The sequence below is a fragment of the Prionailurus viverrinus genome, chromosome C2 (genome assembly GCF_022837055.1).
Source record: "Prionailurus viverrinus isolate Anna chromosome C2, UM_Priviv_1.0, whole genome shotgun sequence".
In the NCBI taxonomy this organism is placed as follows: domain Eukaryota; kingdom Metazoa; phylum Chordata; class Mammalia; order Carnivora; family Felidae; genus Prionailurus; species Prionailurus viverrinus.
In genome coordinates, this window is record NC_062569.1 from 104,385,351 (window position 1) to 104,408,407 (window position 23,057).

General features: G+C 38.9%; 1 protein-coding gene across 1 annotated transcript in view; it reads left to right on the top strand.

The window, feature by feature from the left end:
* MYH15 (myosin heavy chain 15) overlaps positions 1–23,057 on the top strand; it is a 146,365-nt gene that overhangs the window by 121,001 nt on the left and 2,307 nt on the right. Inside the window, exons 37-41 of the mRNA XM_047875153.1 lie at positions 223–348; positions 2,433–2,603; positions 5,941–6,045; positions 21,293–21,388; positions 22,290–22,424. Coding sequence (XP_047731109.1) covers positions 223–348; positions 2,433–2,603; positions 5,941–6,045; positions 21,293–21,388; positions 22,290–22,424 — 633 coding nt within the window. The remainder of the gene's footprint in view (positions 1–222; positions 349–2,432; positions 2,604–5,940; positions 6,046–21,292; positions 21,389–22,289; positions 22,425–23,057) is intronic.

The following is a 23,057-nucleotide window of genomic DNA, read 5'->3' on the forward strand; positions in this document are numbered from 1 at the left end:
CTAACGGATGAAATCCCTTCCATTCAAATATGCCTTTGATGGCAAAGGAGAGTTTTCTAGTGTGGCTTCCTGGGGTTGGAAATATTGCTTCACTGACTATGGCTGCTTAGAACAGAATTCACCCCCGGCCAGAGCCCATTCCTGTTGCATGTCCTCGACCTGCCAGCTTGCTTTTGCATCGCTGGTCTCAACTTGCCTAATGAGAGTGCTGCTTTGCTTTAGAACACGAGCCTCCTCAACCAGAAGAAGAAGCTGGAAGTTGATGTTACCAGGATGCAGAAAGAAGCTGAAGAGGCAGTGCAGAGGTGTCAAAATGCAGAAGAGAAGGCCAAGAAGGCAGCCACTGAGGTGGGTTCATTGACTGACTGCTGTTCCTATCTTGCAGAATTGACCCGGGCAGCAGCCAAGGGGCAGAGGCAGATCTGCAGCCAAAAAGAATTCTATTGATTCTCCATATAGCCAGGAGGAGAGTAACTGACCCCTCTGCCTCTCTCTGCTTCCATTTTGAAAAATTAGGCCAATTAGCTCCTCCTTTCCAAACGGCTCAGACAATAAAAAGGAGCAGTTGAACTGCTATGAGCAAAACCTCATGAAAGAAAGAGATTTTTTTTTTAAGTTAAGCCACTTTCCACTTGTGAATCAATATATCTAGAGTCTAAAACAATTCTTCTGTGAGTCCTTACAAATCGCTATTTTCTTAGAGCCTGTGATGGCTTTATCATGATGATCTGGAAAGAAAGCTTATGTCACTTATTTTCCCCAACCCATACTATTGCTTGAGTAGCGCCATCAAGTTGGTAAAGAAGGGTTTCAGGGCTGGTTTCAGGATTTCTTTATTTGCAAGTTTAACATTGTTGATGAGAGTGCTTTTCCTAAACGGCACTAAGCTCGGCATTGGCAGCCAGCCTTGACTGAAAGTTTATGGGAACGGGAGAAGACCCACTGCCAGGCACCCCCTGCGGACAGCTGTAGCACTTCTCTCAAAGGGCACAATGACCAGAAGGCAACACTCAACACAAATATTAGCAGAGGGAGATGGAAGGCCTGGGAGGTCCCAGTCTTGCTGAGCAGAGCAGGGACTTAATTGCAGCCTCCACTCACCCCATCCCCGTCTTGTGACTCTGTGCGTGTGGTCCAGCAAATGCCCAACTGTGTGCAGCAGCCTGCCTTTGCTATGTGAATGGAAGCTGATCCTCATGATGAAGGGGATATCAGAACTGGGACGACAAGATACTCGATTAGATTTTATATTAGTCATTTTAAAATTCAGAGGAGGGGAAGAGCTTGTGTCTCTATTTGCCTGAGTTATTTGGCAGTTGAGGAACGAAACAAAACCTTTGCACTAAGTCCTGGGTACCAGGTCACTGTAGAATCCAGCCCTCTCTAAGAATAGAGAAGCATGCCTGTCACTCAGCTGTTTCGTATCGAGGCAGACACTTCTGCTCTCTGATGGAAAAGAGGTGTGTGAAAGCTTGAACATGTTTGATGGCCAAGAGAAAAATAATGTTTCACATTTATGAAAATCCACATAGAGAAAAAGGAATAAAAAGAGTGTCTACTCCAGCTTGGGAAATGTATGCAGTCACACATTATGGAGACTATCTGCTTTACTGTGCCTTTATAAGATTTTTGACAACGTTGAAAAATGAACTCACTACTTCTTCCCCCACCTTCTAATTCTCACATAGTTCATCTCTGAGTCCCAGCCCCACATAGCAGAACCCAGAGTTGCCTCCATAATTCATTCTTTGCCCTCACCATCTGCACAGACGTCTCACACTTAAATTATACAGATGGTTGGTAACCTGATAGACAGAGAATCTTTGGCTGGGAGGACAGTGTTCCTACATTAAATGCGCTGAGAGATTCATGAACCGGTTCTTAATAATTTCATCGAGACATCAAGCCCTTGTACACATAGCCAAAGCCAAGAGCAGCCTTCACAAACAAGAATTAACCTTCCTTGTGCCAGATTATTGGCACCGAGAGCATCTGTAGCTGCCAAATTCCTGGAGCCTAAACTTGTTTGCTGTTGTGAATCACAGAATTATAAAAGAGAGATGTGAAAGATCTTCATGGGCCTCCTTCCATACTTTTCCTGGTGTGTGATGTTATCGGATGTGTCCTGGGCTTTATTCAGTTCAAAGCTGTTGCTTTAGTTGGTCACCTTTCTTTCAATACAGTTGTTGTGCAGCGTTCATCTCTGGTCTGTTTCTGTTACCCCTCGCCCCAGTCTCCCTGGAAGCTGATGTCATCTGGATTGCCATATCATTAACAAACTTGAAGGTGGCCCAGGTTAGGGACAGAGCAGTGGGAGGAGATTGAGACACAGAGGAAGGCATGATAACTAGTCAGATAAGGACCCGAAGATTGTGGGCAGAAATGTGAAGGTCAACTGGCTGCCAGCTTATCACAGTCCCTTTCTGTTTTAGGCAGCAAACGTAACAGAAGAACTGAAGAAAGAGCAAGACACCAATGCCCACTTGCAGAAGATGAGAAAGAATATGGAGCAGACAATTAAAGACTTACAAAAAAGACTGAATGAAGCTGACCAGACTGCCCTGATGGGGAGTAGAAAGCAAATCCAGAAGCTAGAATCTAGGGTAGGCATTTGTCTGGATAATCATGGGGTCATGACAACTTCTGATTCAAGGCCTTATAGTCCTGGGATATCATTCCAAATGTTTTGTAGCTCTCTCGTCACTTCTCTTGTTAGTACTTCTAGATCACTGATAGTGTCAGATCTCAATATATTCATTCATTCTCGCTTGACCTTGGGCCATCAACTAAGATTTTCCTTCTGCTGGATAAACTCTGCCTCCCTCTTCCTGTTAAGTGAGAATGCATCTCTTCCCATTCAGCCACACCAACTCTAGGCTCCCCACAGCCAGGGTTACCTGCTATTTCCAGATACACCCCCGCAGTCTTGCTTCTGTGCCTCTGTTCCTGTTATTTCCTCTGCAGAGAATGCCCATTTTTTAACATCCAGAGAAAGGGGGAAGGGGGACAACTAAATCACGGATCAAGAAATGCTTACTGAAGATATAGGAGGGGCTGACAGAAATGATGTAGCACCTGCCTTCAGGGAGCTTGACAATAAATAGGAAGATCTATCTTGAAAATAGGATTTTTTAAATTATTGGATCAATTTCAATGACTATGTACAGGTTGGATGACAAATGCTAGAAGGATAGGAAGAATATTTGACTGGGACTTGATGGTTCAGAAGGGCCTCTTAAAATTGCTTTTGTACATTTATGGTATATCCATACAATAGAATTCTAATGCACATCTATGGTGCCTCCTTATAATCATGCTGATTAAAAAGGAATGAGGGAGCGCTCTGTAATATGTTCTGGAGATCTCATCTAGCAGTATGATGATGATAAAAGGCACAGAGAAAAGGTAGAGTCTACACCCTTTTGTGCAAGAGGGGGTTAATATAGAAGACAGGGGCACATACACATTCGCTTGCATTTTCAAAAAGAAGTGGTGACAGAATAAAACAAAAACTAATAAAAATAGCTGCCATAGGAGGAGAACACAGAGATGAAACTTAGACCTTCCGAATGAACCTTGTTTAGTTGTTTTGATTGCAAAATCATATAAAACATTTACATGCTTCATAACTTAAAAGAAAACACGTTTAAATCAAAGAGCAGAATAAAACAAATCGATCTGGAAAATGTTAAGACAAATGGAAACAACTGAAGCTAACTGTATATCAAGTTGAGGGGCATGAAACATACACAGAAGAATTATTCCTAGTGACTTTTAAACATAGTGCTTTGTACATCCCTCATGGAATATATCTAAGGACAAAAGAAAAAAAAAAGCAAACTGCACTTGTAGTTCCAAATAACTATATCTTTAACAAAATGTTTTTAATGTTTATTTATTTTTGGGAAAGAGGGAGGAGCAGAAAGAGAGGGAGACAGAGAATCCAAAGCAGGCTCCACACTGTCAGCACAAAGCCCAATGTGGGGCTTGAACACAATGAGATCATGACCTGAGCCATAGCGGGATGCTGACCCACTGAGCCACCCAGGCACCCCTCAAATAATAGTATCTTATCATTAACACTATCAGTAAGGTTAATATAATTCTTTAACCAATAATTATTTAATCTTGATTGTATAAGAACCAAGATTTTTAGTAGGAGAAAAAAAAACATGTAGGCATAAAATTAAAGAACTTAGAATATGTCTTTTTCCCCTAATTTAAAAAAATATAGATGAATGATAATGGTGTTTCCAATTTGAATTTAAGATTTTAATTTTGCTTCCAATTGCTGTTTGTCCACCATAAAGCCTAGAACCCATGCTAACTCAGTAGCAATAAGCTTCCAAATATCAGCTGATACTAAGGAATTATGATTAATTTTCTTAAAACCATAATCATAATACTAATCTGTTAGGATTACATAATGGAATATTTACTGGTGAAATTATATGATGTCTAGGATTTGATATATTAAAGCGATTTTCCCTGAGGTTTTTTAATCGACTTAAACACATACATGAACACATGAGAAAACCTTAAAGTGTCGACTCATAGTCTTGTGTCCCAACTGATAGAACTATGTATTAAGTTCCTAGACAATAGGGGTTTAGAAGATTTTTTAACGGGCTTTGTCCACAAGGAACTTGCACACCTGCTGACTTGCCCTCTCTGAGGAAAAACAAGGGCAGTGTGTCTGGAGTGGGGAGGGGAGGGGGGGAGTAAGAGATGCGGTCAGACATTCCAAGCACATTCATGCCCTGGGTCATTGGACTTTGCTATTTTAAAAGAGTAGTCAAAAAGGCCACATTGAGAAGGTGGCATCTGTGTCAAGAAGAAGACGGGGGCTCCTGGTGGCTCAGTAGGTTAAGCCTCCGACTTCAGCTCAGGTCATGATCTCACCGTTTGTGAGTTTGAGCCCTGCATTGGGCTCTGTGCTGACAGCTCAGAACCTGGAGCTTGCTCAGATTCTGTGTCCCACCACCCCGCCCCCCGCCCCTCCCCTGCTCATGCTCTATCTCTCTCTCCTTCAAAAAATAACTTAAAAAACATTAAAAAAATATATTTTAAAAAGGCAGCCACAGAGCCATGGACATCTAAAAGAAGAGAAGGAACAGCTGACACCCTTCCTCCATCAACTCTCTACCCCCTTTCTGCTTTATTTCTCCAGCTCTGCACAATGGCAGTATTGTCACCAATGAGGTTTATCCAAGGCATGATTATTGCTAATTGTTTTATTTCTCCAAATCACATCTCACCATCAAACATATTCTCTATCTTACTTTGTGTGTTTCCGCTCGTTAAAACATATGCTTACACACGGGAGAAATTTTTGTTTGTTCTTTTCACTGCTGTCTCCCTAGCCTTGGGGTCCGGTGTGTGGTTGGCATAAAATGTTTGTCGAATGAACGTTATGCTAACTTTGCCTGTATGACTCTGTGAGGCTACAGGCAGATTGTGCATCCGTACTACTGCCCTCCCACAAAACAGGGCTGTCGGGCAGGGTGGGACATATCTGCCACATAGACTCAAGGTCAGATTTCAGGGAGTCAGGGCTGAACATGGAGGAAGAAACTTAAGATCAGGTAGTACATTGTCCTAATCCCTAAAGTGTGCCCCGTATAGCTTATTCTCTATATACTTACCTATGATCATACACAGGGGTGTGTGCAATTTTGTAATCTCACAGGAAATTTACCACTTCTGCATGGATGAGGGTTTAAACGGTCCTTTTATAAACTCACATAATCCCACCAACTCACTTTTGGCGAGGCAGTGTTCCCCGAGAGGCTACCCTGTTTAACCACTGCCAGAAAGAGAGCGCCCCCCCCCCCTTGATGACTTTGCTCTGTTTCAAATGATCGCGCCAGTTGGCAAATTCGCTGGCATCCCGTCTTGCTGGCTGCCAGCCTGCGATCTGAGGTCAGGGTTTTGTTGCAGGTGAGACAACTGGAAGGTGAACTGGAGGACGAAATCCGTCGCAGCGCGGAGGCCCAGAGGGGAGCCCGCAGGCTGGAGCGCTGCCTCAAAGAGCTGACCTATCAGGTACTCCGGGAAACCACTGCCTGTTTGTGTGCTGGAGCAGTGAGCTCCTTTCAAGCCTGGGGTGGCCTCCTAGGTCTCCTGCTGTTCTATCTCCCACCTTTGTGCTCACATTCAGTGGTAGACATGGACTGACAGGCCCAGGGCTCCTGTGCTCTTAGTGCTTTGGGTCGGTCCCTTTTCAGAGCTCTCAGGAAGCAAAATGTGAGCGCAAGTTGCAATTAGAAGGGAAAAGCTATTTATACCGTGCTTATTTTTTCACACATAACGTCTGGGGTGCTCTCAGAAAGATGCCTTCCTGTGAGAGGCTGAGTGAGAACAATGTGTAAATGAAGTGGCTGACAGAGAGTCGGGGTGGCTCCTCAGCCAGCGTGTTACACGGGACACTGGCTACATCGAAGCAGGGGACATGCTCACTCCTATTTTCTGGTGGCACAGACACTCCAGGCCACTGAGGACTCTGTTCGGTGCCTGTGCCAGGTGGTAGCTGCTAAATACGGCCGTGTGGAGCTCGCAGATTCTTTTCCCGTGAGCGAACATTGGTCTCAAGCAAAGAAGTGAAAAGAGATGGAAAGACTTCTTACCAGTAGTTAACGCATTTCTAAAGCAACAATACAATCCTTCACCTTCATTTTCATTTTCTAACCTTTCTTCCCTTTTCTTCAAACGGAGGGGACCGTTGAATCCGTGAGTGCAGAGGCACTGTGCTGTGCGCTGTTCTGCGGCCCAGCATCTTCCTGGCACAGACTAGGTGCCCACGTTCCAGTTGTTGAACACGGATGCCAGAGGTCACTCACTGGCCCTCTCCTGCTGCACCATACAGCTTATGCCAGCGAAAAGGCAAATTCCTCCCGGGCACCCGCTTTCACAGCAACGTTGGCAGTACGAATGCAAGATCTGCCAGTCCTGGTTCTGGTTCCTGAGGCTGAGTTGTTGTTAGAGATGCCAATGTCTTCCCTCCTTGCAGCGAGAAGGATAGTGTTGATAAGAACGCGGTGCACTTCAGAAGCATCATCTTGGGCTAATTAAGATGAAATGAGCTCCTTGCACTTCTTTACTGAGGAAGTGGTTCTTTTCTGAGACTTTTCTAAGAGTTAGTCTGACACTTCTTTAGAGTATGCTAGTTATAACAATACCATTCGGGAGTGAGCCCCTGGGATGTGTGGCTAAGGAAGTAAACACCTTGGGAGCATGAAAGGTGTGGTATTCTACCCTTCTTTTGAGGGGGGTGAGGAAGCCACCTACGCTGAGGGAGTCACATGCTGCTTGTTAATGATGTCTGGGTTTTTCTTCTTTTTAGTTTCCTGTGGATTATACTGACATTTTTCCCCCTCTGAAGACAAGTCCATTATAGAACAAAACACCAAAGGCTATACTTTTTTTGGTTTTCATTGCCCCAAAGACTGTATTGTTGTTCTATTGTGTTTTATCTTTGTTTCTTCATAGAGCTAGCCTTATTGTTTCCCCTTGTACTAGTATGGAAGTACAGTTCTTAATTTCTTCCAGGCGTCTGCACAATGCTCACAGTATATCTGTTCAATTATGCAATGCTTTTCTGCTGTTAAATCAGATAACACCTACTGAGCACCTATTTAACACAAGATATGAAGCTAGGCCCTGTGACTTTAAAGAGACATTAGAGAGCGCTCCACATTTCTTGATATCAGTACCTGTTTTTGAAATATTCAAGATAGATGCTGGCCCAATCCAATCTGTTCTCCTTTAACATCAAAATAACCACCAGGACTATGAGGCAGGGTGTTTTGTGATAGTACGTCATTGGTGCCAATTGAAAATGTCATTTTGAAAGGGGCATAAATATGGTTTTCATCTCCTAGGAAACATCCTCTGGGAAGATCCTACTACATTGGAAAGGGAATCAAGTGTGACCCCAGCCACAATAGTTCTATAGCCAGTCCCCATTGAGCATTTATCTTCCCCTGTATGTCCCTCTAGCATTTGGAAACTCATCCTATTTTCTCTCTCCAGGACCTAGAATAATGTGCTATAAAGCAGGACGTAGGACTAGGGACTGACAACCGTTATAACAGGTACAGACAGTCTTTCTGCCCCCTCCCATCCACCTGCTCCATTTTATCTTCCACTGCTTTCTATATTCAAGGATCTATGTATAGATGTTATTTAATCCTTACAAATATAATTACAGATATAGTATCTTCATTTTTAGAGATAAGGAAACAAAATGTAGTTTGGGGTAGCTTCTCCAGGAACCAGATGCCAGGATGGAGTCTGAAAAGCATAAGAGATTTATCTGACATAACACCTGGGAAAGACAAAGGGGAGAGCAAGCAGGATCAGGGCAGAGAAAGCCTTTAGACCACGATGTGAATCTGATATCCATGAAAGGAAAAGGTGAAGGAAGGAGGATGGGATATGAGCTTCACATTGCAGCCTATCTCCAGCACAAAAGTCTCTGAGCAGTCTCCAGCACAAAAGTTGCCTGGAAAGGAGCCCCATGTTGGGCAGAAATGGCTGGACCCTGGTAATCACTGGGCCATTATTGACCGGGGGCTGCCTGGGGAGCGGTGATCTCAGTGTAAATGCTACAGCAGATCCCGAAGGCACAGCAGTTGGAGGTTTTCAGGTAAGTGCCCTCCTCACTGCTGAATGGCAAGTTCTTTTCTTGAAGGGAAATCTGAGCCACTCGCAACCATGGCTACCACAGTGATGTAATGCCTCAGGGCTGAGATGTGAGCCTGAGCCTAACAAAGGCTCTGCCTTCTCAAGTGGGAGGAGCTCATTAACATCAGCAACCACTTCCAGGCTTCAGTTTTCTTCCTTGTGGCTTCCTTTACCACACAGAAAATTAACTTGCCTCAGTAAATTGGTTTTAAGCAATTAAACTTCTGTTAGTTTTAGAACTTCTACACATGCATAATTCTATGAATCTTCAAATTTCTTAAACCTGGGAGGGAAAGGGACAGGCAGATGAAAACAGTAGATTTTATTGAAGAGGTAGCCCTATCTCATTCTCTTATATCTTGGTCCCTGCCTTAGTAAGCTTAAAATAAGTAATTATCTACTGGCAGATTGTACTTTCAGGTGGGGTGGGGGAGTATTCTAGGCCATAGAAATGGCTTGGTTAAAGCTTTATTTATTTACTTATGTATTTATATATTTACTTATATTGAGATAAACTTGACACATTGCATTAGTGTTGTGTGTACAATGTAATAATTTGATGTTTGTTTACATTGTGAAATGATTATCACAAATTTGGTTAACATCCATCACCACACATAACTACAATTTTTTTCCTTGTGCTAAGAACTCTTTAAGACTTACTCTCTTACCAACTTACAAATATACAGCATCATATTGTTAACTACAGTCACCATGTTCAACATTGCATTCTGAGGACTGGAATGTACTTCTTGTACTTCTTGACCACCTTGACCCATTTTCTCCACCCCCATAGACCCTTGCCTTTGGCAACCACCAATTCTTTTTTTTTGTTTATGTGAGTTTGGTTTTTTAGATTTTACATATGGGTGAGATCATACATTATTTTTTTTCTGACTTCTTTCACTAGTATAATGCCCTTAAGGATTGCAAATGGCAGGACCTCCTTTTTATGGCTGAATAATAATATTCCATTGTACATATAGCACATTTTCTTTAGTCATTCATTTGTTGATGAACACTAGGGTTATTTCCATGTCTTGGCATTGTAAATAATGCTGGCATGAACATGGGGTATTTCAAGATAGTGATTTTGTTTCCTTCAGATCAGTAACCAGAAGTGGAATTACTGAATCATATGGTAGTTCTGTTTTCAATTTTTTGAGGAAGCTCCATACTGTTTTCCACCATGGCTGCACCAATTTGTATCCCCAACAGTAGTGCACAAGGGTTCCCTTTTCTCCACATTCTCATCAACACTTGTTATTTCTTGTCTTTTTGATATATCATTATGATTTTGATTTGCATTTCCCTGATGGTAAGTGATGTTGAGCACCTTTCCATGTACCTATTGGCCATTTGTATATCTTCTTGGAAAAAAGATCTCTTCAGATCCTCTGTTCATTTGAAACAAAACACATGAACATAGGGGAAGGAAAAGAAAAGCTAAAAAACTGAGAGGGACACAAACCATAAGAGACTCTTAAATACAGAGAACAAACTGAGGGTTGCTGGAGGATGCTGGCGGGGAACTAAATGGATGATGGGCATTAAGGAGGGCACTTGTTGGGATGAGCACTGTTATATGTAAGTGATGAATCACTAAATTCTACTCCTGAAACCATTACTACACTATATGTTAACTAGCTTGGATTTAAATAAAATATAAAAAAATTAAAAATAAAATTCCAGTGTAATTCATGTATAGTGTTATATTAGTCTCAGGTGTGCAGTATAGTGATTCAGCAATTCTATACATTACTCACTGCTCATTGAGATAAGCATACTCTTAATAATCCCCTTCACCTACTTCACCCATTCCCCCTACCCATCTCCCATCTGGTCACTACCAGTTTGTTCTCTATAGTTAAGAGTATGTTTTTTTATTTGTCTCTTTATTGTTTGTTCTGTTTCTGAAATTCTACATATGAATGAAATCATATGGTATTTGTCTCTCTCTGACTTATTTCACTTAGCATTATACCCTTTAGATCCATCCACGTTGTTGCAAATGGCGAGATTTCATTCTTTTTATGGCTGAGAATATTCTATCATGTATACATACATCTTTATCCACACTTTGGACACTTGGATTGCTTCCATATTTTTTCTATTAAAAATAATGCTGCAATAAACATAGAGCTGCATTTATCTTTGCAAATTAGTGTTTTCATATTCTTTGGATAAATACCCAGTAGTGGCATTATTGGATTCAGTCCTCTATTCTTTAATTTGTTCAAGAACCTCTCTACTGTTTTCCACAGTGTCTGTACTAGTTTGCATTCCCACCAACAGTGCACGAGGGTTCCTTTTTCTCCACATCTTTGTCAACCCTTGTTTCTTGAGTTTTTGATTATAGTGATTCTGACAGTGTGAAGTGATATCCCATAGTTGCTTTGATTTGCATTTCCCTGATAATTAATGATGTTGAGCATCTTTGCATGTTTCTGTTCCTCTGCCCATTTTTAAAGCATATTTTTTGTTTCCTGTTCTGTTTGGTTATTCAGTTGTATGAGTTCTTTATGTATTTGAGATATTAATCCCTTCTCAGGTATGTGATTTAAAAATATTTCCTCCTATTCCATAGGTTGCCTTTTCATTTTTTTGAAGGTTCCCTTTGCTGTATAGAGGTTTTTTAGTTTGCTGCAGTCCCACTTATTTATTTTTGTATCTGTTGCCATTGTTTTTTTTATGTCAAATCCAAACTTCATGGCCAAGACCAATTTCAAGGAGCTTACCCCTCTGTTTTCTTCTAGGAGTTTTATGGTTTCATGGTTTCATATCTTACATTTAAGGCTTTAAGCCATTTTGAGCTAATTTTGTGTGTAGTATAAGAAAGTGGTCTACTTTCATTCTTTTGCATGTGGGTGTCCAATTTTCCCAGCACCATTTATTGAGGAGGCTACCCTTGTATATTCTTAGCTCCTTTGTCATAAATTAATTGACCATATATGTATGAGTTTATTTCTGCACATTATATTTTGTTTCATTGATCTATGTGTCTGTTTTTTTTTTTTTTTAATTTTTTTTTTTTTTCAACGTTCATTCATTTTTGGGACAGAGAGAGACAGAGCATGAACGGGGGAGGGGCAGAGAGAGAGGGAGTCACAGAATCGGAAACAGGCTCCAGGCTCTGAGCCATCAACCCAGAGCCCGACGCGGGGCTCGAACTCACGGACCGCGAGATCGTGACCTGGCTGAAGTCGGACGCTTAACCGACTGCGCCACCCAGGCGCCCCTATGTGTCTGTTTTTATGTCAATACTTTGATTACTATAGTTTTATAGTTTGAAATCAGGAAGCATGATGACTTGACTGTTCTTCTTCCTTCTCAAGATTCTTTTGGCTATTAGAGGTCTTTTGTGATTCCATACAAATTTTCAAATTGTTCTGTGAAAAATACAATTGAAATTATGATAAGGACTGTGCTGAATCTATAAATTGCTATGGGTAATATGGATATTTTAACAATATTAATTCTTCCAACCCCTGAGCATAAAATAACTTTCCATTTTATTTGTGTCTCCTAAAATTTATTCCATCAATGTCTTACAGTTTTCAGAGCACAGATCTTTCACTTCTTTGGTTAAATTTATTACTATTTTATTCTTTTTGATGCATTTGTAAATGGGATTGTTTTCTCAAGTTCTCTTTAGAATAGTTTGTTATTAGTGTACAGAGACACAACCGATTTTTGTATGTTGCTTTTATATCTGCAATTTTACTGAATCAGTTTATTATTTATAACAGTTTTTGATTGAGTCTTTAGGGTTTTTTTGTTTTGTTTTGTTACATATACTATTATCTCCAAATCAAGACCATTTACTTCCTTTCTGATTTGGATGCCTTTTATTTCTTTTTCTTGCCTAATTGTGCTGCTGGGACTTCCAGTAATATGTTGAATAAAAGTGGTGACAGTAGGCATCTTTGTTTCATTCCTAATCTCAGAGGAAAATCTCTCCACTTTTCTCCATTGAGTATGATGTTAGCTGTGTGTTTTTCATATATGGTCTTTATTATGTTGAGATACAACCCTCTATATTCACATTATTGAGAGGTTTTATCATGAATGGATGTTGAGTTTTGTCAAATGATTTTTCTTCATGTATTCAGAAGTTCATATGATTTCTATCTTTCATTTTGTTAATGCGGTATATCACATTGATTTGCAGGTATCAAACTATCCTTGCATCCTTGGAATAAATCCAATTTGATTATTGGATTTATTGATGTATTGCTGAATTCAGTTTGCTAATTTTGTTGAAGATTTTTGTGTTTATGTGCATCAGGGATATTGACCTGTGGTTTTCAGTTTCCTTGCTTGCTTGCTTCCTTTCTTCCTTCTCTCTCTCTCTCTCTCTCTCTCAGTTTTGATATCAAGGTAATGCTTGCCTCATAAAAGAAGTTTGGAAGTGTTCCCTCTTCTTCAATTTTTTAAAAAGAATTTGGGAAGGATTGGTATTAATTATTCATTAAACATTTGATAGAATTTACCAGTGAAGCCACCTGGTCTTGGACTTTTATTTGTTGGGAGATTTTTGATTACTAATCCTATCTCCTCACTAGTAATTTGTCTGTTACGATTTTTTTATGTTGTACTTGATTTATTTTTATCATTTTTATTTTTTATCATAATAATTATACTCTTTAATCCCTATCCCCTATTTCCATCCCTCCACCCACCTCCCTCCGGCAACCACTGTTCTCTATAGTTAAGAGTCTGTTTCTTGTTTTTTTCTCTCTCCCTTTCTTTTCCTTTACACACCACATTTTCTTTATCCATTCATCTATCAAAGGACACTTGAGCTGCTCCCATAGTTTGGCTATTGTAAATAATGCTGCAGTAAACATAGGGGTGCATGTATCCCTCTGAATTAGTGTTCTTGTATTTTGGGGTAAATACCAAGTAGTGCAATTCTTGGAATGTAGGATATTTCTATTTTCAATTTTTTTAGCAACTTCCATACTATTTTCCACAATGGCTGCACCAATTTACATTCCCACCAACAGTGCAAGAGGTTTCCTTTTTCCCACATCCTTGACAACATCTGTTGTTTCTTGTATTTTTGATATCCTCAAATTTCCTTTTACTCGTGATTCAGTCTTGGTAGGTTGTATGTTCTAAGAATTTATCTATTTCTTTTAGGTTATCCAAATTTGGGGCATATAATTGTTTATAATAGTCTCATGATTCTTTGTATTTCTGTGGTATCACTTGTAATGTCTCCTCTTTCATTTCTAATTTTATTTGTTTGAGTCTTCTCTCTCTTTTCTTGGTGAGTCTAGCCAAAAGTTTATCAATTTTGTTTATTTAAAATATTTTTGTTGCAATATAAGTGACATACGATGTTATATTCATTTCACGTGTACAACATAGTGATTTGACAACTATAGATGTAATGCTATGTTCTCCACAAGTGTAGCTACCATCTGCCACCATATCATGCCATTGCAATACCACTGACTATATTACCTATAATCTGTATATGTCTTCATCCCATGACTTATTCATTGCAAAACTGGAAGCCTGTACCTCCCATTCCCCTTACCCCTTTTTGTTCATTTCACACACACACACACATACACACACACACTCAGAACCACAGTTCTCTGTACTTAAGATTCTGTTTTTGCTATTTTTGTTAGTTTGTTCATTTTGTTTTTTAGATTCCACCTATAAGTGAAACCATATGGTGTTTGTCTTTCTCTTATTTCACTTAGCATTATACCCTCTAGGTCCATTCATGTTGCTGCAAATGGTAAGACTGCATCATTTTTATGGCTGAGTAATATTCCATTATATACATATACTATATCTTCTTTATCCATTCATCTATGGATGGACACTTAGGCTATTTCTATTTCTTGCTCTATAAATAATGCTGCGGTAAACATAGAGGTGCCTATATCTTTGCAAATTAGTATTTGTATTATTTGTATTATTATTGTATTCAGGTGCTCTGCCCATTGTACATCAGATTATTTGGATTTTTTGGGCATTGAGTTATGTAAGTTCTTTATATATTTTGCATATTAACCCTTTAACCAGGTATATCACTTGCAAATATATTCTCCTACTCAGTAGGTTGCCTTTTTGTTTTGTTGATGGTTTCCTTTGCTGTGCAAATGCCTTTTAGTTTGGCATAATCCTAATAGTTTCTTTTTGCTTTTGTTTCCCTTGCCTAAGGAGACACATCCATAAATATGTTGCTAAGGCAACATTCAAGAGACTATTTCCTATGTTTTCTTCTAGGAGTTTTATTGTTTTAGGTCTCACATTTAAGTCTTTAATACATTTGGAGTATATTTATTTGTATGCTTTAAGAAGAAAGTGGTCCAGTTTCATTCTTTTGCATGTAGTGGCCCAGATTTCCCAGCACTATTTACTGAAGAGACTGTCTTTCTTCCTTGTATGTTCTTGTTGCTTTTGTCATAGACTAACTGACCATATAAATGTAAGCTTATTATTGGGCTCCCTAGTCTATTCTTTTGATCTATGTGTTTATTTTCATGCCAGTACCATGCTATTTTGATTATTATAGCTTTGTAGTACATCTTGAAATCTGAGAGTATTATACCTCCAGCTTTATTCTTTCTCAAGATTGATTTGACTAATTGGTGTCTTTTGTGGTTCTACAAATTTTAGAATTATTTGTTCTAGATCTGTGAAAAATACTATTGTTGTTTTAATAAGGAGTATTATTGAATAAATCTGTAGATTACTCTGGGCAGTATGGATATTTAAAAATTTTTTTGATGTTTATTTATGAGAGACAGAGACAGAGAGAGGGAGAGGGGGAGAGGAAAAGAGAAACAGAGTACAAGCCAGGGAGGGGCAGAGAGAGAGGAAGACACAGAATCTGAAGCAGGCTCCAGTCTCTGAGCTGTCAGGACAGAGCCCAATGCAGGGCTCGAACTCACAAACCATGAGATCATGATGTGAGCCGAAGTTGGACTCTTAACCAACTGAGCCACCCAGGCACCCCTATAGTATGGATATTTTAACAATATTCATTCTTCCAATCCATGAGCATGGAATATCCTTCCATTTGTTTGTGTTATTTTCATTTACTTTCATCAACATTTTATAGCTCAGAGTATAGGTCTTTTACCTCCTTGGTTGAGTTTATTCTTAGTTATTTTATTCTTTTGGTGCACTTGTAACTAGAATTGTTTTCTTAATTTCTTTTTCTGATACTTCACTACTAGTGTCTAGAAAAACAACAGATTTATGTATATTAACTTTGAATCTGGCAACTTTACTGAATTTATTTACTCATTTCTTCAATTTTTGGGCATATAATTGTTTTTAGTGGTTTCTATGATCCTTTGTATTTCTGTGGTATCAGTTGTAATGTCCCCTCTTTCATTTCTATTTTTGTATGCATCCTTTCTCTTTTTTTTCTTGGTGAGTCCAGCTAAACGTTTATCAATTTTGTTTATCTTTAAAAAAAAATAGCTCTTAGTTTCATTGGTTTTTTTCTATTGTCTTTTTAGTCTATTTTCATTTATCTTCATTCTGATCTTTGTTATTTCCTTCCTTCTGCTAACTTTGGTATTTGTTCTTTCTTCTAGCTTCTTAAGGCCTAAAGTCCGATTGTTTATTTGAGATCTTTATTCATTTCTTAATGTAGAAATTTATTACTATTAATTTCCTTCTCAGAACTGCCTTTGCTGCATCTCAAAAGTTTTGGTATGTTGTATTTCCATTTTCATTTGTCTCAAGGTATTTTTTTATTTCTCTTTAGATTTCTTCTTTGACTCATTGGTTGTTTAGTGATGTTTAATCTTCCTACATTTGAGGATTTTCCAGGTTTTTTTTCTTATAATTTCTAGTTTCATACAGTTGTGGTCAGAAAAGATACTTGATGTGACTTCAATCCTTTTAAATTTATTAAAACTTGTTTTGTGGCCTAACATATGATCTATCCTGAGGAATATTATATGCATGCTTGAGAATAATGTGTATTTGTTCCTTTTGGTCAGAATGTATACAGTCTGTTAAGTCCATCTGGTCTAATGTTTTATTTAAGGATTATGTTTCCTGAATGATTTTCTGTCAGTCTGATCTATCTATTAATAAAAATTGGGTATTAAAGTTCCCTGCTTTTATTGTATTGCTGTTTATTTCTCCCTTTAGGTCTGTTAACATTTGCTTTATATATGTAGATATTCCTATATTGGTGTATAGATATTCACAACTGCTATATCCTCTTGTTATATTGACCCTTTTATCATTATATAATGACCTTTGCCTCTTATTGAGATCTTTGTCTTAACATCTATTTTGTCTGATATAAGTATAGGTATCCCACCTTCATTTGGTTAATGTTTGCATGTAATATCTTGTTGCATTCTTTAAAACTTTTAGTCTGTGTGTCTTTAGGTCTGAAGTGTCTTGTAGGCAGCAGCTAGATGAGTTTCCTTTCTGTATCCATTCAACCACTCTGTCTTTTGATTGGAAAATTTGGTCCACTTATATTTAAAGTAATTATTGATAGGTATGCACGTAATTGCCATTTTGTTAGTTTTCTCGCTGTTTTGTAATTCCTTTGTTAGTTTCTTCTTCTCTTGCTCCTTGTTGATTTGGTGATTTTCTGTAATATGGTTAGATTCTTTTCTGTTTATCTTTTGTGTATGTACTATAGGTTTCTGCTTTGTGGTTACCATGAAGCTTACATGAAGCAAACTGTATTTATGATAGTCTATTTTAAACTTCAATTGGGATGCACTCTAAAGCTCTATATTTTTACTGTCCTCCCTGGCAACATTTTATGTTTGTTGATGTCACAATTTACATATTTTTATCCTGTGTATTCATTAACAGATATTGTAAGTTATTTTTTACTATTTTTATCTTTTAACCTTCATACTAGATACATGTGATTTACCCACCACCAAACATTATATTATTCTGAAAATATACATATATATACATATAAACATATACATGTATATGTATATGTATGCATATATACATACATATATATACATATATATGTGTATACATATAAATATATATGTATATATATAAAATAAACATTAAAAAAATTAGCATATATACATACATATATGTTTATACATATAAATATATATGTATATATATGTATGTATATAAATATATACACAACATATATATATATGTATATTCATTTTCCTGTTACTAATTAGTGCCCTTTCATTTCAGTTTATAGAAGTTTCTTTAATGTTTCTTATAAGGCCAGTCTAATGGTCTGAACACCTTTAGCTTTTGCTTGCCTGGAACACTGTGTATCTCTTTTTCAGTTTTGAAGGACATCTTTGCCAGGTAGAGTATTCTTAATTGGCAGGTTTTTATTTTTTTTCTTCTTTCAATACTTTGAATGTATTGTACCTTTCCTTTCTGGCCTGGAAAGTTTATAGAGTCCTATGGGGTTAACAAGTTGTTTTTCTCTTGCTACTTTTAAGATTCTCTCCTTGTCTTTGACAATTTAGTATTACGTGTTTTGGTGTGGGTCTCTTTGGGTTTATTTCATTTGAAGTCTCTGAACTTCCTGGATCTGGATGTCTCTTTCTTTCCTCAGGTTAGGGAAGTTTTCAGCCATTATTTTTTCAAATTTTTGCCCCTTTCTCTCTTTATTCTCCTTCTAGGACCCTTAGAGTGCAAATGGTGGTCTGCTTGATGTTCTTCTATAAGTCTCTCAAGCCATCACTCTTTCATTCTTTATCTTTTTGCTGCTCTGATGAGATGAATTCCACTGCCCTGTCTTCAAGTTCACTATCCTTTCTTCTGCTTCATCTCGTTTGGTGTTGAACTCTCTGTTGTACTTTTCAGTCCACTTCTTTTTCTTTTTTTTTCTAATTTTTTTTAATGTTTATTTTATTTTTGAGAGAGAGAGAGACAGAGTGTGAGCCAGGGAGGGGCAGAGAGAGAGGGAGACACAGAATCTGAAGCAGGCTCCAGGCTTTGAGCTGTCAGCACAGAGTCTGATGCAGGGCTCAAACCCACGAACCATGAGATCATGACCTGAGCCGAAGTTGGACGCCTAACCGACTGAGCCACCCAGGCACCCCCGTCCACTTATTTTTCATTACTGTGATTCTGTTTGGTACTTTCTTATATTTTCTCTTTGTTGAAATTTTCACTTCATTCATGCATTGTTCTCCTGAGCTTGGTGAGCATCTTTATGACCATTGTTTTGAACTCTTTATCAGGTAAATCACTTACCTCTTTTTCTGAGATTTTATTTTGCTCTTCTGTTTGAAGCCCATTCCTCTGTTTCTTCATTTTCTTTGATTTTCTGCATTGATTTCTATGCATTAGGTAAAACAGCTACCTCTCCCAGTCTTGAATGAGTGGTCTCATATAGGACATGATCCTTATTGTTCAACAATGCTCTAGCTCTTGGTTGTTTCTAAAACCGTTGTCATTGTCCAAGCTCTCTTCTTTGTTCATAGTGGCTCCCAATAGTTTAGGGTGTCCTAGCCTATTGGTATCCAAAAGGGGCAGATCTCAGTACCTAGATGCAGGCTGATTGGAATCTGGATCCTCAGGTAGGAGCTTTTAAAATATGCATATATACCTCTTCTAGGCGAAGACTGGGAGATGGCCATTTCTGTTTTATTTCTGCTGAGCCTTGGGGTGATAGCCATTTAACAACTGTTTCTTTGTGCCATACCATTGGACCTGCGAACACAAGCCCTGCTGGTCACGAGAGCCCAGCTATCAAGGGATGTGTCCTCTGGGCAGCAGCTACAAAATCCAGGACACCAGACCTGTGTACAAGCTCCTTTCTTGGAAGTACTGGCAAACTGGAGTGGGGAAGATAGCCTGCCCAGTCTCTGAGTATTGCAGTCAGCCCCTTGATGTATGTTAAATTAGAAGCCAGCTTCTTAGTGACAGCTACTAAGATATATGAATTAGTCTCTTTGACAGAAAGATGGCATCTCAGTATTCTGCTTCTGTATTGTGACATGGCAGGGGAGGGGTCAGCGGGCTAAGCACTATTTGTTGCAGCCCTATGGGACCCATGAACATAAGTACCACTGGCCACCAGAGTCATGCCTTCATGGGGTATTTTCTGGCGAGCATCCACAAACCAGGGCACTAAACATGCACAAGCCTCCTTTCTGAGAGATAGCAACCTGGAGTGAGGCAGAGGGCAAGTGTGAATATGATGCCTACCAGCCTTTCATATCTCTGGAGAGCATTGCAGTCAGCCCCTTGTGTGTTAAATTAGAAGCCTTCCTTAGGCTGCAGGTACTAAGATAAGCAAATAGTCCTCTTTTGTGGAAAGACTTGACATTTCTATCTCTTTCCTCAGTACTGTGTCCAAGGGGAGATATTGACTAAACTTACAGAGGAGGGAATAAGAGAACTATGAGGTAATAGGAGATGAGTTTAATTGGAGTGGAGGAAGTTTGTGGAAGGCAGTGGAAGGGCAGTAGAAAGACTATTAAAGTCACCAAAGGAGTTGACATTTGATGAAACAAGTAATATGAAAACAGGAAAATCATTTGAGTAGCAGGAGGCAGACCTTGATAAATCAGTATCTTGGGGCACCTGGGTGGCTCAGTTGGTTAAGTTTCTGACTCTTGATTTTGGCTCAGGTTATGATCCCCTAGTTTCATGAGTTCAAGCCCCACATTGGGCTCTGTGCTGGCAGCTAGGGATTCTCTCCCTCCCTCTTTCTCTGCCCTCCCCCATTTACACTGTCTCTGTCTCTCTCACAATAAAAAAAAAACTTAAAAAAAAATCAGTATCTCAACCACAAGCCAACTGAGATGGTCTTCTTTTGGAAAGTTCAACAGCTCCAAAGTGGAGATACTCTACTTAAAAGGGCATGAGAAAGTAGGGGATATGCAGAGACTTTCCTACCTGTGTGCCTCTCCTCTCCTATTTCCTCAGAACACCCAGGGCTCTGTGGAGCACAGCTAAGAAACACTATCCTACTAGATTTCTTTTGTCCATCCCAAGCCTGGATTGCAATGGAAGCAGTGAGAATGTACACACCAAGGTCCCCACAGTTCATAGAATTTTCCTCACTCTCTGCTGATGCCCACACCACAATTCCAGAAGACTTACCTTTCTATAATTCCATTATCCAAAACCAAGAGTCAATTAGAAAGTTCAAGGGGGAAGAGTTGGTTTGATTAGTGGCAGGAGAGGATTGGTTTCTAGTTTTGTACACACAGCTTCTGTTATAATGGTACTTCATTCCTACTGAGAAACTACAGGCTGGTGTAGCTTGGTTAGGATGGGAGGACTGTTAGGAGAAGTGACTGTCATTGCTAATTTCTCAGAACTTACAATAAGTAAAGTAAGACCCATTTCTCAAATCACAACTCAAGTTATTTAGTAAAGTTCCTAACCAAGACACATGGGTAGCTCAGTCAGTTGAGTGCCTGACTTGGGCTCAGGTCACGATCTCATAGTCTGTGGGTTTGAGCCCCATGTCAGGCTCTGTGCTGACAGTGCAGTCTGCTTCAGATTCTCTGTCTCCCTCTCTCCCTCTCCCTCTCCAAAATTAAAATAATAAATTTCCTTTTATTTTCTCACATGAGGCTACTCCCAATGCAGACTGCTGGATCATTCAAATCACTTTCATATACCTATCTATGCATTTCAGGCAGAGGATGACAAGAAAAATCTGAGTAGGATGCAGACTCTGATGGATAAACTTCAGCTAAAAGTACAAAGTTACAAGCAGCAAATGGAGGCAGCAGTAAGTACCTGGCGGCCATTACAGCCTCATGGATTTCCCAGCCATTGTTTTTGATTTATGGAGATAGGTAAGCACTTTGTCAGAGAGGACCAGCTCAGCTTAAAGTCTGTTCATTTTCTAGTTTTTCTCAGACTAGAATTATCACCCATGCTCAAAAAATTGTTACTTTTTCCTTCGGGGAGCCAGAGCTTTCACCATCAAACTTGTGGTTACGCTCAGATATGTGCATTGCAAAAAAATGAGTCAAGTAAAAACATGATGTCGTATAGGGATGGCAAATTTTTGGCCAGTCACCCTGGGGCCTTCCTCACCCTAAAAATCTTTGGGTGAGTTGTTTCACAGCCTCGACATAACTCTGGCCAAAACTGTCATCATTTGAAATGTACTTGCCAACGCTGGTTGCCAACTCATAGCTACATAGAATGTAATTCATAAGTAATGTATATATTGGCTTATATATAATAATATATATCTAATAATACCTCTTCAGGGGTTTTGAATTATTTCAATAATTTTGCCTAAAACTGCTATATGTAATGATTACTTGTTGACATATAATTTTAAAGATAAGCCCCCTTCACTCAGAGGTAAACTAGGATGTTTAGCTGTTTGCAAAACAATTGTGGTTTTTCTAACACATAAGATGCCCGTGAAAACCATACTACATCCAATTAGTGGAACGTGCTGAGCAGGTCCTAAATTTCTAGAAAACAATGCTTATAAAAATGGATATCATGCCTGCTAGAAAGTCTGAATCCTTATATATCATACCAAAATATATTCCATTCAACACTCAGAAGTTTATATTCCTTTCACACATTTTTCAACTTTCTCATGTCAAAGCAGAGAAAATGACTATGTAAGCACAGGGATATTTTTTTCATTTTTTTTATTTTTATAGGAAGCACAAGCCAATCAATATTTTTCCAAGTATAAGAAGCAGCAACACGAGTTGAACGAAGCTAAGGAAAGGGCAGAGATAGCAGAATCTCAAGTCAATAAACTCAAGTTGAAAGCAAAAGAGTTTACAAAAAAGGTATGTCAGATATTCAACTCTAATTCTTAAAGTGTGCGTGTTTAGGGTTCATGTCATACAACGAGTAGAACAAGAAATCTCTTTGTTTCGCATCCCCTTCCCTTTAAAGTCTTCCCTATTTACTAAATTCTCCTTGTCCAGGTAATGTGAAGTGCTAAGCATTTGGGTGGAATGCACATTGTATTTATACTTCTCAAATTCTTAATTCCAGGTGAACTTGTAGACTCTGAATTCCAGGTCCTAGATTCACTTTTATAGAACAGTCAGAAGTCCAGAGAACAAAGATAATTTAAAAAGTTTGAAAGATGGATATGCTTGAAACTCCAAGAGAAGTCTTTCTAGGTAGACAAGTACATGACTTTATACTGAATCAGTATGGAGACCTGGGGGGTGAGGTTTAAAGTTGAGGCAGTGGAGAATAAATGCACTTGTCTTTTCTAGCTTTACTCTTGGTTCTGTCCTAAAGCAAGGAGAAAGGATATTTCCATATCTGTGAGTTATGACACTACTATTCTGATCCCATGGTACGGGCACTACCCTAACTTTACCAGCAAAGTAGCAGCATGACAAAGACCATTGAACAGTGGGCTTGTCCAGGTGTGTTCAGGTTACTATAACAGAATGCCAGAACCT